The following is a 16,608-nucleotide window of genomic DNA, read 5'->3' on the forward strand; positions in this document are numbered from 1 at the left end:
ATGTCAGTGAAAAACCCTGTAGGGACCATGAGTCAGAATCAACTCAATGGCAGTGACTTTAGTTTGACTTTAATATCCTCTTTAATAAACTATCTTTTTGAGTCCTAAGAATACTTTCTGAGTGGGTTGCTTTTCTTTTTGTTGTTAAGTTGTAGAAACTTCACCATTCATAGATTTGTGGGTAGCAGCCCAGTGATTAACCCACTGTGTCACCAGGGCGCTGTAGAATTACCCATGAACCCTAGCAGGTCCACCCAGAGACTGGAAGCCTGGGCTCAGGCATTTGTATACCATGTTCACTTAAGTATTGTGCACTATAGCCCCAAATGTGAAGACAACCAAATGTCCAACAGCAGACGAGAGAGTGAAACATGCTACGCAATTATCAGTGCAACACTGGGCAGCTGTAAAAAGGAACAAAGTTCTGATAACACACTACAACTCAGATGAACCCCAAAGATATGATGTGTCTTTGCGAAATAAGCCAGATGCACAAAGGCCAAGAATGTATGACTCCACCTATATGAGGTCTCTGGAATATGCAAATTCACAAACAGGGAAAGAAAACAGAGGCTACCAGGGACTGAGAAATAAGGAATGGAAGTTCCTGCGTAGGGGGGAAAGTCTGTTTGGGATGATTAAAAATGTTGGGAACTAGAGAGTAGTGCTAGTCACCCCACATTGTAGACACTGAAAATGCAGCAAATTGTATGTTATGTGTACTTTAGTACAAGACAAAAGCAGTGTAACAAGAAAATCACAATCAGTTTGAGTAGAAAGACATGAAAAGCCTTTACCACCAAGAAAATAATGAATAAATCTTACTTTATTGATGTGAGAAACTTCTGTTCAAGTAACACCACTGGAAAGTGGAAAGGCAAGGCATAGTTAAAAAAAACAAGCCGGTCTCTCCAATATACTTGTATATAACTAAAGGCTTGGATTCAAAATATATAAAAAAAACTTCGTGCAGATCAGTAAGAAAATAGCAGAGCCTGCTCACTGCCCCCTTCCTCCACTGCCTTCACTTTCAAGGTCTTCCGGGGACCGCTGGTCCCACTGCTGTCTCCTCGGGCACGCCTCCCGTGCCTATCCTACATAGGCAGGTACACCGACTACCACATAGCCCATTCTGCTATAGCAAAAGGAAAATCGTAAATAAATTTTAAAATTTTAAAAAAGAGCGAGAGAGGAAATAGTGATACCAGAAGGGTAGGGGGAAGGAGGGAACCAATGGCAATGGTTGACACATAACCAGAGACCCCTCTCCAGGGGGAGAACAACAGGAAACATGGGGCAGGGAGACAGCGGTCGGAGTGAGAGAAGAAAATACTGACAACGTATAATCTCTCAGGGGTTATGAGGGCAGAGGGAGCGAGGGAGGTGGTAGGAGCTGACACTAGGGCTCAAGAGAAAGTAAATGCTGAGGAAAGAATGACGGGAGCAAATGTACACCCATGCCTGATTTAACTGATGCATGGATTGTGATAAGAGTTGTACGAGCCTCCAATAAAATAATTTTAAAGAGAGGAAAAAAGCAAGCAATCATCAGGGAAGTACGAAGGAAAGCCATAGTTACACACTATTGTGCACCTGTTGGAATGACCACAATAAAAAGCACTGGCAGTGTCACGTGTGGGTGAGAATATGAGTAGGTACAACCACTGTAAATTGATACAACCATTTTGAGAAGATCTACCAAAGCTGAGCATAGGCAAGCCTAATTACTTAGAAATGTCACTCCTTGGTGTATGCCGAGCAGGAAGTGATTTGTGTATATGCCTATTCAAGCAATCTTAAAAATGGCACAATTCAAAACAGGGAAAAAGCAGCCAACAGACCAAATGTCCATCAGTAGAATAAAATTGTATTCTAGTCTTCTAATAGAATACTATACAGCAACCAAAAAGAACACCATTGTCACATTGAACAGTATTTGTTTGTTTTAAAAATCATTGTATTGGGGGCTCTTACAACTCTTGATACAAAGCATACATCAACTGTATTCGACCTATTCTTACATATATTCCACCGTTCTTTTCTAGACATTACGTTCTATTAAGCCCTTGGGATCAGCTCCTCCTACGCTCTGCTCACATTTGTTCTTAATGTGTGCATTATCTCTGCAGGTCTGTTTATACATGTATCAGTAAGGAAGCTTCAAAAATTAATGGACAAATTCCATTATCTTTTTATTAACTTGTCCTATAAACTTTCTGAAGTCTCCTTGTATAGATGCATCGAGGTATAAATATATATGTATACACACACACACACACACACAAAGAAAACACAGTCACAGATATTAAAAGATGCTGAGAGAAACAAACTGGATATGAAAGAACCTGTGCTACATGGTGCCACGCAGCTGAAGTTCAGAACCCATGTGTGTAGTGAGAAGTCCATCAAGAGGCCCGACTCACAGGGACAGGGCAGTGAGGAATTGGGAAGCTGCCAGAAAGAAGAGATGCTGAGAAACTGAAAAGTGTGCATTTGCTCAACTGAAGAGAAGGTATGAGCGAGTATAACTTGTCATCATTCGTCAAGTAGAAGAATTGTGATCTGCGCAATTCTTAGGATGAACTTCAATTATGAACTCTATTGAAAACTTTTGGAGAGAGACCTATCAATCAAATGCATTGTTTGGATCTAGCTTGGCTCTTAATACAACTAGACTAGCCCTAAAAGTTAATTTTTACAACACTTAGGAGAAAGGAAGATACTTTGGGACTATTTATTAAAACTGAAATAAATTACTGAAAAATTAAATTATTGTCTGAGAGGCTGGCCCCAATCCCAACTGCGTGGACACCTGCCCTTCCCCACAGAAGAATTTATTTCAGAGGACAGCACTCAAGCTGTAGCTCAGGGAGAGGGGCATTTCTTATCAGCGCACACAGGAACAAATGAAGGGGGAGGAAGAGAGAGTGGAGCACATCCTGGCACTCCAAACCTTGAGGATGATATTCCCATTCATAGCAGCCAAACCACAGAGAAGACCTTGACCGCATGGCCGGCCCCACTATGAGACACGACATCCCTCACTGACCCATACCCCTACAGGGGACAACACTGGAGACACAGTGAGGGAATTGCATCTGATCTGACCCCACCACACGGAGGCAAAGCACTAAGAGCATGCAACAGAACAGCAAGGGGAGCAGAGCAACGAAGTCCCCAGGGAACATCAACAATAGACTTTGGAGCTAGGGTTTGGCACCTTGTCAGACTCGACAGGAAAACACTCCTAAAGGCCAACAAACAGTCCTTGAACTAACTACAAGCTTTGCTTTGTTGTTTTTGTCATTGGCTTTTTGTTGTTGTTTTGTTGCTTGGTTTTGCTCTGTCTTTATTTTGTGCATGTTATTATCTCTGCGGGTCTGTCTAAATAAGATAGGCTGGATGAGCAATCTGGAGGAGAAAACAGTGGGACCAACACTTCTAGGGGACATGGGAGAGGGGGAAGTGGGGAGAAAGGAAGTGGTGTTAACAAACCCAGGGACAAGGGAACTACAAGTGATCCAAATTGGTGGTGAGGAGGATGTAGGAGGCCTGGTAGGACGAGCTCAAGAGTAATGTAACCGAGAGGAATTCCTGAAACCCAAATGAAGGCTGAGCATGATAGTGGGACAAGAGGAAAGTAAAAGGAAATAGAGGAAAGAGCTAGGAGGCAAAGGGCATTTAAGAGGTCTAAATACCGGCATGTACATATGTAAATATATTTATGTATGAGGATGGGGAAATAGATCTATGTGCATATATTTATAGGTTTAGTATTAAGGTAGCAGATGGACATTGGGTCTTTACTCAAGTACTACCTCAATGCAAGCATACTTTGTTCTATTAAACTGGAATTCTATGGTGCTCACCTTGCCAGCACGATCACTGAAGACAAAGCGGGTGCATAAGCAAATGTGGTGAAGAAAGCTGATGGAGCCCGGGTATCAAAAGATTTAGGTCCCACATCCCCTGAGTAAGAGTTCAGCTTCCATGTTGGGAGTCCCAGTCCCAGAGCTGTTCCCCCAGAGCTGGAATGCTCGCCAAGGAAAGGAAGAGGCATTGCTGTCCAGAAGAGGGGTTACCCAGCAGGCCTGTGAAAGCACCCACGGACCCTTTGTCCCTGCAGACTGTAGAGGCTGTGCAACAAAGCGCACTCACTCTAGAAGAAGTTCACCGTGGCTGATTTTGAGTATGTGTCATAAGCGACTTGTGAGCATGTTTTATACCAAGAAAGCAGGGCATACAAAAAATGCCTAAGACATGGCTTCTGCGAAATAAGGCCAAACAACAAAATTGGGTGTAGCAGATGTGAAGTAAGACAGAAACATGACTGTGATATCTTGATTACATCAAACATTAAGAAAACAACTTTTCCTAGCTCAGCTTAAGGCAAGCAGCAGACTATAATGGAGAAAATCCTGGAAATATGCTAGAGTTGGAACAATCAATCCATAATGCTCTGTGGCCTGTAAATCCCATGAAGACACAGGTCATCAGTCCAACCCTGAACCCCCTGGGGCACTGTGTCTCTCAGGATTACCACTGCACTTAGATGGAAATGTCTACCCAAAGTGGAAAGCAGGGGCTCAAACATGCGCTTGCACACTGTGCTAGCTGAAGCGCGAGGCGGAACAGGCAAAACTGCGTAGGAAGCAGCCCAGCATTTAGAGAGCAGTAGAGGGATCACCACATGATTAACCCGGAAAAGACAAATCCATAGCCATTGAGTCATTTCAAAATCATAGTGACCCTGTAGGACAGAGGAAGACTGCCCCTTTTTGGGTCTCCTAGGATATAAATCTTTATGGAAGCACAAAGTGTCTTTCTTCCCCAGTTGTTGTATTAGAAAGGTGAAAATAAGACTTTTGGGAAAAATTCAGTAACAAGCCCAAACCCCGACCATCGGTGAACCTGACAACAGCAGTGGATGCAGCAGGTGTGACCAGAGTGTGACTAACTTGGAAAAGAAGGCTAAGACTCCTTCCTCCGAGGTGATGAGGAAAAGTTCAGCATGGGCGGTTGCTTAGTGATAGGAAGACTCAACAACACCAACCAACCTCACAAATCCCTATTTTATGAGTGTCAGACAGCCTCACCCCTAAGGCACAAAGAAGGTAAGCTTTTCTTTTGAAAAGGCGTCTAAAAAGCCGGGCTCAAAATACAATCAACTTCCTCTAGAGGATCGGAGACAACCATAAAGGTGTTATAGTTATACACGTGTAAGTTTCCTTGTTTACTGTTTGTCTATAGGTTTTGTGGTGGCAGAGACAATACCTTTTGTTATGACTACAGTCCAAGAGCCTTAGCACAGCCCTGAAACAAAATATGAATGCTCAGTAAACAAGCGGCCATCTAGCTCAGAAGCAACAGAGCCCACATGGAAGCAGCACACTAGCCTGCATGATCACGAGGTGCGAAAGGGATCAGTTTTCAGGCATCAAAGAACAAAAAAATCATATCATTGTGTGCTCACCTCCCTAATACAATCAATGAAGACAAATGGGTGCATAAGCAAATGTGGCAAAAAAAAGCTGATGATGTCCAGCTATCAAAAGATATAGCATCTGGGGTCTTAAAGGCTTGAAGATAAACAAGTGGCCATCTAGCTCAGAAGCAACAAAGCCCACATGGAAGAAGCACACCAGCCTGTGTGATCACAAGGTGTCAATAGGAACAGGTATCAGGCATCAAAGAACAAAATATCACATCACTGTGGATGAGGGGAGTGCAGAGTGGTGACCCAAAGCCCATTTGTAGGCAACTGGACACCCCCTTACAGAGGGTTGCAGGGAAGAGACGAGACAGTCAGGGTGCAGTGTAACAATGATGAAATATACAACTTTCCTCTAGTTCCTAAATGCTTCCTGACACCCCCACCTCCAGCACTATCATGATCCCAATTCTACCTTACAAATCTGGCTAGACCAGAGGATGCACACTAGTATAGATAGGGACTGGAAACACAGGGAATCCAGGATGGATGCTCCCTCAGGACCAGTGGTGTGAGTGGCGATACCGGGAGAGTGGAGGGAGGATGGGGTGGAGAGGAGGAACCGATTGCAAGGATCTACATGTGACCTCCTCCCTGGGGGTTGGACAACAGAAAAGTGGGTAAAGGGCGACGTCGGACAGTGTAAGATATGACAAAATAATAATTTATAAATTATCAAGGGTTCATGAGGGAGGGGGGAGTGAGGAAGAAGGGGAACAATGAGGAGCTTATGTCAGGGGTTTGGGTGGAGAGCAGATGTTTTCAGAATTCTGAGGGCAATGAATGTATAAATGTACTTTACACAATTGATGTATCTATGGAATGTGATAAGAGTTGTATGAGCCCCTAATAAAATGATTAAAAACAAAACAATAAATTATGAATGCTCAGTAAGTTATTTCTAAGTAAATCAATGGTCTAATTTTAAAATCCAGAATACTGTATATACGCCAGTATAAGCCGACCTGAATATCAGCCAAGTCACCCAATTTTACCACAAAAACTGGATTAAAAACTGTGCCAAAAAACTCGGCTTATACACAGACGATTATATGTTGTATTTATTATTTTATTCATGGCAGGATCTAATGAATTTGGCATGTGATACTATCAAGTTCACGTGTGGAAACACCCAAGCTACAAAGCTTTCTCAGAAACTAGTGGCATAACCCCTACAGACTTGCTTATGTCCATCACACACAGTGGTAGCTGTTTGCTACCTCCTGACCACCCCTTACCTAGAAGCTTGTGGTGCTCACCTGTTTTGTTTAGTTCTTTTCTTTTTAACAAAAGTTTATTCTTAAATATTTGTCAACAGACTCCAAGACAACACTTCATCCTAACTATAAGTGACAACAGATGTGAAAGCAGGGAATCCAGATGTTTAAACAGGAATAGAATCAAAGGTCACCTTTGCTCCCTGACTTCCTGTTATCAATGGCTAATGCAGCCTTCAATGTTTCCTAGGAATCCAAATTTGAAAATATTTGGGGGAAAAAATAGCCACACCAAAGTAAGGTCAAACACTCATGAAGTCACAATACTTTGCAAACAGATGTGTTACCAAAAGAGTGATTAGAAATAGTGTGTAGGTGAGCAAATTAAGCAGATTTTAAATCCTTAAAAACATACACACAGACTCTTAATGCATGCAGGCTAGTTTTCATTTTGATATTAACTCCTTTACTTTCCCACACTCACCTGTGTGAGACAGATGAGCAAGCTGTCTCAGGGGGCTGAAAAGAGTGGTGGTCATCTGCCCTGACGGCTGGCTCAGGCCTGTCGTGGGAGTCTACCTACCATCCTGCCTGGCTGCAAGCGGAACAGACTGCTCTGTGACAGCAACACAAGCTGTTTGCAAAGTGCCTGCACTTTGACCACACGTGTGTGAGTCAACAGCGTATTCTCAAGAGGCCATGTCTATGAGATAAAGGTTTCTGTACAGTGGCTGAGAATGCCAATTTGGAGAAAATACATACTTGGAATAGACTTTTGTGATAAAAATCAAGTGACCAAAATTAACATGGTCTATAAAAGCTAGCTTCCTTTTCAAAAATAGCATCTTTCATAGGACATTTTATAACTTTAACATTTTCAGAATCCTTTGCTGGGCTACTGAGGCGCTGGCCTCCAAATTATTGAAATGTTCTCTAAAAAGTGAAAACTGCTATGAAAATTTACACCCAAATGAAAAGGAAAAATCTGTAAAGCTGATAGATACAGCCACCTTCTAACTTTCAACTAGGGCCTAGGACTTAGCCTGCAAGTTCAACCCTCCATCAAATCAGCAAGTGAATGTTTCTCAGCACCTAACTTGTGAAGCAGGTGTTAGAAATTTCGAATGACTATGACTTTTTTTTCTCTATTACAAAATAAAATATTTTAATACAAGCATTGAAACTCTAGGATCATCACACTTACCTGTATGGCTTATCAGTGTTATGGATTCGTCTGTGGTTTCTGACACCAACATATGTTGTACTTGTATAATCACACACATCACATCTATACTGTTTCTGGACTGAAGACTTATTCCCTAGACAAGGTATTTCAGAGTTTTAGCGGCAGGCTTTGATAAGATTCACATGACAGCATTTACATTCCATTGTACATAGCATTAACACTTAAATCAAAGCTTTCTCACTGCTTAAAGTTAACAAGTTTGAATATGAGTTTACCAGTTCTCCTGCATCTGCACTATCAGCAAATATAAACAGAATACTCTCTGATTTATAAATTTAAATCGGCTGGGCTAGGCTCCTGTATAACCTTGTACAGACATAAAAAAACCATACTAATCACTGTCCTACCTGTCCTGATGACTACACTATAACTAATATACTTTTTTTAGTTGAATGGTCTTAGTCTGATATATACTTTATATATACTTATTTGATTTGAAAGGTCTTAATCTGATCAATACTGAATATATTGTCTTTATTGCCAACAGACTGGAAAACTGTAATCCAATATTACAAAGGCTGACTACAAATCAAATATAACAGGCTCAGTATTAAAAAAAGACTACAGCTTTTTACCTGTGGGTTTCCATTGTCCACTATCTATGCAACAATGGAAAGAACATCAACTGCAAATTCTGTGCTACCTACCTGAGCATGATTCCAGCTCACAAACTAACAGGTAACAAGGACAAACGTCACAAGAAACATAGGGTCCAGGAAAAACAATTCCTGGGACTAACCCCATTCTGGGACATTACAGCTTGGCCACTCAAGTCAGGGAAAGGTTGTGATCACACAGGCTGAGTGGTTTGATGCTGGGAAACAGTTTCCTGAAGAGAGTCAAAGCTGTATTAACTCTTTAATCAGCCTTAAATCCACAGGTTACCTACACCTGGCCAACCTTATATTCAAAAACAAAGTCAGCAGGGGTCCTCCACTACAGGGCAGAGAAGGGAGGGGAGCTGTGAGAGCCTCTGGCAGCAGAAGACTTGGTGCCTGCCTGTAAGTGAGATGGGCGGTACAAAAGAAACCCACATGGAAAGTTCAGTGAAACAAAGAAAATATGCAAGTTAAATTTATGCTTTCTAAAATGGAAATTTTCTTCTGTTAATAACCACTGCCAGGCAGAACAAAATGTCCTAATTTCCTGGTATAAATCTGTAACATTAATATACATACTAATCATAATTATAATCTAAGTATTGCTCTTAATTGGTAGGTTAAAAACTTGGACTTGATTATAAGTGGCACCATTCCAAATACAATTTTTAAAAACTGGGAGGGGGGGGAAGAGGGGGTGGTGGAAACATCAAAGTGTGAAATATTGGATAATGGTTTTCTGGGAGAAATATTACAGATCAATGACAACTAATAAAAATGACAGATGGAAAAACTGAATATAGCACAGCACGAGAGCCTGTGCTACTTCAAGCAACTGTTTCCAAAGGAAAGAATATTGAATTTGAAGTTCAAAAACTTGGGCCTAGGCCTTATTCTGCTGCTCAGTACCGTGAAGGGTATTTCACCTCCTCTAGAAAGTAGCAGTGTGAGAGCTCCCCCAAATAGCTTGGCTAGTCCTGGAGGACACATCTAGGACCTCTCCTGCCCTGCCATCTCTAAACTGCCTGAATGCTGATCCTGACCCTAATCTGCCCGATGCCTGGTGGGTGGGGAACTGCTGTTGTGTGTAGTTCCCCAGGTTGGCAAACTGGAGCTTTCCACTCAAGAACAGGGGTGTCCTCGAGAAACACCACAGGCAAGTGCTCTGTGGGGTTTGCAGCCTTGCAGCCTCGTCTTCCCCACTACGCTGGGTTTACCAAGGGCAGGGGTGCCATCCATGTACTTCTAGCTGGCACCTAGCACAATGCCCTTTAGGCTGACCCTCAGTTCTCTGTGTGGACACCTGGGCAGAGTCTGAGTGTCACAGAGCCTCACCTGCGTGCCCCTCTAGGCTAAATGATCAAGTGTATGTTAACAGTCCAGGAACGATTTGTACTTGTTTTTGGACCTGACAAACCTGATTCTGAAAATACCTAACACCTAGTAATAAGAAGCATAAACTTACTGGAGAGCCTAGGTGGTAAAAGGGTTAAGTGCCTGGCTGCTGACCAAGCAACTGGCAGCTAGAAATCAGCAGCAGGCTCCTGGGCAAAAGACTTGCTTCTGAAAGGCCAAAGCGTTGCCAGGCCCAGGGAGCAGGTCGACTCTTTTTTCTGCACATAAGACTACCATGTTGGGCCTGATTCCACAGCAACTAACAAGGATTTTATTCAGTGGAAATAAGCCAGAAGACACCAGCCCCTGGAATTACTGTTCTGTAACAGAGAAAAGCGAAGGTTCTCAGCTGGTGGGGTGAGGGGAGGAAGGGAGGAATGTGGTAAGCAATTAAAAAACCTACACCTCAATTCGGAGAAAGAGAGCATGATCCACAAAGAAGAGGTGTTGCGAAATGGAATGTGGAGGGGCCTATACTCTAGGGCAGGCGTCCTCGGATGACGGCCTGCGGGCCACAGGCGGCCCGCCGGGTGTTGTTGTTTTTTTTAACTTCAAAATAAGATATATGCAGTGGGCATAGGAGTTTGTTCATAGTTTTTTTTTTTTTTAAACTCTAGGCCGGCCCTCCAGCGGGTCTGAGGGACAGTGAACTGGCCCCTGTTTGAAGAGTTTGAGGACCCCTGCTCTAGGGGTTGGGCTGCTTATCTTTCTTTGGAGCTGGCATTTTTGTGAGCTACAACGAAGCTAGCCAAATTAGGCAGCTTAAAAACACTGCTCTTTCAGCTGGTGCTAGGAAGGACCTAGCCCAGCACTGTGTGAGCCGCAGAGGGCGCTGAGTAGCACTCCTTTACCTCTGCCTTGGGAATTTCCGGGAAACCGTAGCAGCCGGTTTAATGTCTGCTTTCCAGGACATGCAGGCGGGGATGAATGAAACTGAAGGAGGCGTTTACAGGGGCTTCGTGAAGGGGAACCAAAAGGGCTTCGGCTCAGCCATCTATCTTGGAAACAGGTGCTATGTCATAAACTCCCTTTGTTTTGGATAGTCTTACAGGACAACATCTGTTTGACAAGGGAATTTCGGTGCTACAGCAGTGTCACAATCCCTTCTTTTAGGAACATTCTAGAATTCGTTATGCTTTCTGGGGTATAATTTAATGAAACATTATGGGGAAACATTTTACTCTGTAGTCATTTCTAACTAATTCTTACGAAATCTAAAACAGAAAGTCACCCCAATGTTTTATGTCCCCTGCTTGAGACATCAAGCATATCAATTTAAGTGAGCTGATGCAAGGAAGCACAGCTCTTTTGCTGTATCCCTAAGTGTCTGGCTGTGGCATCTGCCTCTCCACAGAACTCTAATCAAATTTTTTCCTTCTAATATTCCTATGACCAGAAACTTGGTCAACTGGTACATAACTAGTACACACAAGATCTTGTGTGTGTGTGTGTGTGCTGTAAATAATGCAGATGGAATCTGGCACTCATACTTGGGTAAGATCACCGCGGGAAGCCTCCACCAACGTGTGGGGTGGGGGCCCACCATCTGGAGAAGCTGTGTTTTCACAGGTCAGCTGGTCCTGGGAGGGGGAGAGGAGACGATTTATGCTGCAGCTGCTCTGGACTGCTGCTGGAACATCAACTTCTACGGGCTCACTTCAACTGTACTATCTACCTACATCGTTGAGTCTCACTAACCTAGCACCCATGTCTTACCTCGGACTTAGTCATACACGTCTACGCTAGTACTGGGAATTACTTCAAGGACAGGGATCAGACCTACCAACATCCACATTAGAAAAGTAGGTGACAATATATATAGCTGTATATTCAGAACCCTGAAAATAACCCACACAAACTATTGAGGGCATTTGAAAATTTCTTATGCCAGTCAGCGCAGTCAGCAATTAAAACAAGAACCAACAAAAGCAGATACCTTCCTGCACACATTTGCCATCCACCGTATCGCTGGAGACGCCCGGCTCGCTAGTCGCCATGGACAAGGTTTCCAGAAGACTGTGCTGCTCCCTCTCATGAGTCCTCAGCTGACTCTACAAAACAGAGAGCAATGAAACGTCATGTTCAATAAGTACCTGTCGCTGCTCAGGAACCGGGAGACTATGGAACGGAGGGAACGCCTCGCTTTGATAGCCTCGGCACTCTTGTGCAGTGCCATGGAGGCGGTCCCTGGGTCCCAAACATGGAAGCCCAGCCCCTCCACCACCCACACAAGCTTCCTATGTGTGAGGCTGCTGATACAGCCACTGCCCCGGGCCATCTCACTGAGGGCCTTTCTATTTTGCTGCCGACCCTCTCTCTACTTTACCGAGCAGGACGGGTCCCTCCGGATAATACATCCCAAACCCATGAGACTAAGTCTTGCCACCCTTACTTCTAGGGAGCGTTTAGGCAGTTCTTCCAAGTCAGGTCTGTTCACACATTCAGCACATTACCAGTATCTTAAAATCAAACCTCCTACAAGATAACGTGATGCATTTTACAGAGGGAAAAATCACAATCTCATTAAAAGTGATTCAGAGCCCTCCTGCCTTCTTACCCATCTTCTCTGAATGCCGGGGTGAGTGGTTCCATGAGGAGGAAAAGGACCTGGAAACAGTCTTTGTGACACACAGGCTAGTTTTTTGTTCTTTTACTGTGAAGTTGAGTTTACATTCTAAAGCACTTGGCTTGTGGACGGCTCTGGTTTACAATTTTTGCTGACTACTTACTAACCAGCAACGTGGCAGGTTTGCCCTCATGCCGAGGGAGCCTGAGAGGAAATAGAAATGCCCCTGACTGACCCCATAAGGAGCAGTCTTACTTTCAGAGAACCCGCCAGGGACCCTTGATAATTTATGGATGCATGGCCATCTCCAGTGTGGGGTTCTGGCCAGACCTACAGATAAGACTCAGATGTGCATGACTCAGGGCCACCTGGTCAAGAGTCACACACTGACCACAAGTCTGCATGTCAACCATGACTGTTTCCTCCCATCTGGAGTGGACTGCAACAGCTATGAACCCATCTACCGCCAGTCATGACTTGGTGCCTAGTTCCTTGGTTTCCCAAGGTCCTCTAGAATTAGCCCCATGGCCCTGAGTCCTTGAAGCACCACTGTGACTTCACGCTGATGCTCCCCCCATCCAGATGATCTGTCTTTACCTTATTTAAGGATTTATTAAGGGGTCCCTGTAAAATGTTTGGGCTTGGGGTCATTTTCCTCCTAAAATAATTTGTCAAAGTCAGTGGGATCCTTAGTAGTCTTTCCAGCAGGGCTTCTGGGGAACCTCTGGATTCTGAAACCTGTTTCGGATTGGCTCTCTAAGCCCCCTGTGTACGTCTTGCTGTGTGCTTTTCTCAGCTGATCCATTAAAGCTTTCTCTCTGTCTGCTGGCTGGCAAATGTTATCTCCATGTTTTTAGGTAAAAAGGCCTCTGATAGTCTCTTAAGGATACTGGGGAAACTAGCAGTTAAAATTATGGCTCTTTCCCTGTCCCCGCCGAGCTGTGCGGAGGCGGAGGCTCCAGTGTGTTCAAGATTCGGTCCCACCCGTAACCTACCGCCATGGCCGAGGAAGGCATTGCTGCTGGAGGTGTAATGGACGTTAACACTGCATTACAAGAGGTGCTGAAGACCGCCCTCATCCACGATGGCCTGGCACGTGGAATCCGCGAAGCTGCCAAAGCCTTAGACAAGCGCCAAGCTCATCTTTGTGTGCTTGCATCCAACTGTGATGAGCCGATGTATGTCAAGCTGGTGGAGGCCCTATGTGCTGAACACCAGATCAACCTCATTAAGGTTGATGACAACAAGAAACTAGGAGAGTGGGTGGGCCTCTGCAAAACTGATAGAGAAGGAAAACCCCGGAAAGTGGTTGGTTGCAGTTGTGTGGTTGTTAAGGACTATGGCAAAGAATCTCAAGCCAAGGATGTTATTGAAGAATACTTTAAATGCAAAAAATGAGCAAATAAAACTTAGCTAATTGTTAAAAAACAAATAAATAAATAAAATTATGAAGAACTGAAATAAGATTCTAAGACGTGGCCTGTGCATCTTTCTCAAGAGTGTGCGTTGACACCTCTAAAAGTGCTTGCCCGTATCTACAGACTTACACATCCCATGAGGAACTGTCTGGGCTAAGCTCTGGCCAAGTCAGGTTTTCTTTGCTGCTCATTCCCCCGCCCCCTTCGCTATTACAGTAGCTGTAGTCTCACTGGTGGTGGCAACCGCGGCACTTTGGCTCTATCTGCTAGTGTAAGTTACTGAGGACGCGCAGGCTCGGTAAGTCTCAGAACACTGGGCACAGGCACCCCAGGAAGAGTAGGGCGGTCACCAGCTGTGAAAGCCCATTGACTACCTAGTCAGGATACACTGGTTCACCCCTAGGCACATGGGATTTAAGTGACTCATCACCCAAACCCCACAGCAATTTCCTGTCCAGATGTTGCAGAACCCAAGAGTCTTACACTATGAACTAACTTGAACCTTCTGAAATTGGGACATTTCCTATCTGGAGATAATAGAGTCCTGTCTGGTATACAGAAAACACAGGCGCTATCACTTGTTTGTACTTCTCTGATCAACATAGTCTTATTAAGAACAGGCTAGATAAATTTGTCTAGCCACTTAGGAAATTCTCAAAGATTGAGTCTGTCCTAGGAATTTCATGTAATACTGGGAAACCAAAAGCTTCAATTTAATTCTTAACATCCTTGAGAAATAAACCTTGATCTCCTCATTCGCTTTATCATATAAACCCCAAATCAAACCCACTGCCAGGGTTGATTCCAAATCATAGGGACCCTAGTCAGGATTTCTGAGGCTGTAAATCTTTATGGGGAGCCCTGGTGGCGTAATGGTTACACATTGGACTGCTAACCACAGGTCAGCATTTGAAAACCAAAGGGAGAATGAAGAGGCTTTCTAGCCCTATCAAGAGCTAGACTTGGCAACCCACAGGGACATTCCTATCCTGTTTCATGAGTCAGAATCAACTCGCTGGCAGGACGCTTTTGCGTTGTTGTTGGAAACCTTTGAGAGTGGAAAGCCCCACCGTCCCCCTGTGGAGGGGCAGGTTGGGGTAAACTGTTGACCTCTAAAAATGTGTTTAATCTTGTGTTGTATGGCTACAGAGAATTTTGTTTCGTGTTGTTGTTTTACAAGGGGTACCCCCCAAAATCCCCTTCCCCAAAGCTGTGTGTTAGTCTGGGTAGACCAGAGAACCAAATCTGGGGAGACTCATGTGTAGAGGAGATCATTTTATATCCAAAAGTAATTACATATTAAGAACACATCCCAGCCCAGATCATGTCCATAAGGCCAATATTAACTCATGTCTTATACTAGTCCATAAAATCCTCTTTAGACTCATGCAACACAAGAAAAGATGCCAAATGCAGGAAGAACACAAGGCCAATGGGTAGAAGGTCTTGTGGATACAGTGGCAGTGGAAGCATCTCAGTGCTGGAATGGATCTCCACTTGTCTCTTCCACCTCCAGGGCTCTGGCTCCATCGGCATAGCTCCATGTGGCTTGTCAACAGGAATGTCTTGCAGCAAGAGTGTGTGCCCAACATCTAGGGTGGAAGACAGGAGTTTCCAGAATCCTCTGGAGAAGGCCATGCCCACACAGAGACCTCACTGGCTATGACCTGATTGACAGGCTAGACTCCACCCCTTCGCTCAAGTTGACAGGAGTAACCGTCAGATTGTGTACTTAAATTTTTTTTTTTTTACAAAACCACCTTTATTACCTTCAAAGTACTCTCCATTAAACTGAATACATCTGTCATATCTGCGATTCCATTCTTGGAAACAGTTTTCAAACTCATCTGCTTGGAGGCTCACAGCACCGCCCTTATTTTTTTCTTCACATCTTCTACGTCATCAAATCACTGTCCTTTCATGTCCCTCTTCATTCGAGGAAACAAAAGGAAGTCACACGGAGAGGTCAGGCAAGAGGCATGCCCTTTTTTTGGCCCAAAACTGGCACACTGAGATGGCTGCATGAGCAGGTACATTGTTGTGGTGGCAAAACTAGTCCCAAACAAATCAGGCCTTTAAAAAATTTTTATTAAAAGATCATTTTATTGGGAACTCTTACAACTGTTACAATCCACACATCAATTGCATCAGGGGAATTTGTGTATATGTTGCCTTCATTCTTTTCTAGACATTTACTTTTTTTTTTATTAATGGGGTGTTTTTCCATTCAAAATTTATTTTCTTATAGATTAGGTGGGTAGAGTTGCGTGTCTTATGTTACATATCCCATCAGTCATAGAATAAGGCTCTCTTACTCTGTTGTCACCAGGCAAGGTCCTTGTCTGTTTGCAGTATCTTTGGGCTTAGCCTGCCCTAGCCCGCACCATGTATGCATGCTTCAGCATTACCTCGGATCTGGGAGATCCACTGTGGAGGGACTGCTAGTCCACAGAAGAACTCATCCAGGTCTCCTTTCTTGCTCTAGTCAGATCCTGCTTCTCTTTTCCGACATTTACTTTCTATTGAGCCCTTGGTATCAGCTTTTTCTTCCCCTTCCTACCCTCACATTCATAACCCCTTGATTATATTGTTATTTTCATCTCACACCAACCACTGTCTCCCTTCCCCGTTTTCTGTTGTTTCTCCCCCCTGGAGAGGGGTGTATGGTTATGTGTT

At 43.9% G+C, this 16,608-nt stretch overlaps 2 protein-coding genes across 3 annotated transcripts in view; one reads left to right on the forward strand and one right to left on the reverse strand.

The window, feature by feature from the left end:
• Positions 1-16,608, reverse strand: part of ZNF507 (zinc finger protein 507) — a 55,741-nt gene that overhangs the window by 20,007 nt on the left and 19,126 nt on the right. For both annotated transcript variants that reach the window (XM_075537762.1, XM_075537761.1), the window contains 2 exons: positions 11,885-11,999; positions 7,913-8,027 (listed from right to left, as the gene is read on the reverse strand). In XM_075537762.1, coding sequence (XP_075393877.1) covers positions 7,913-8,027; positions 11,885-11,999 — 230 coding nt within the window. The remainder of the gene's footprint in view (positions 1-7,912; positions 8,028-11,884; positions 12,000-16,608) is intronic.
• Positions 13,445-13,921, forward strand: LOC142431370 (small ribosomal subunit protein eS12-like). Its single transcript, XM_075536273.1, has one exon. The coding sequence runs from the start codon at positions 13,514-13,516 to the stop codon at positions 13,910-13,912; it is 399 nt and encodes a 132-aa protein (XP_075392388.1). The 5' UTR covers positions 13,445-13,513; the 3' UTR covers positions 13,913-13,921.

The sequence above is a fragment of the Tenrec ecaudatus genome, chromosome 18 (assembly GCF_050624435.1).
Source record: "Tenrec ecaudatus isolate mTenEca1 chromosome 18, mTenEca1.hap1, whole genome shotgun sequence".
Lineage (NCBI taxonomy): Eukaryota > Metazoa > Chordata > Mammalia > Afrosoricida > Tenrecidae > Tenrec > Tenrec ecaudatus.

Bases quoted from the DNA above. Each gene is read 5' to 3' on its own strand.
- LOC142431370 (XM_075536273.1), top strand. From the start codon at position 13,514: ATGGCCGAGGAAGGCATTGCTGCTGGAGGTGTAATGGACGTTAACACT.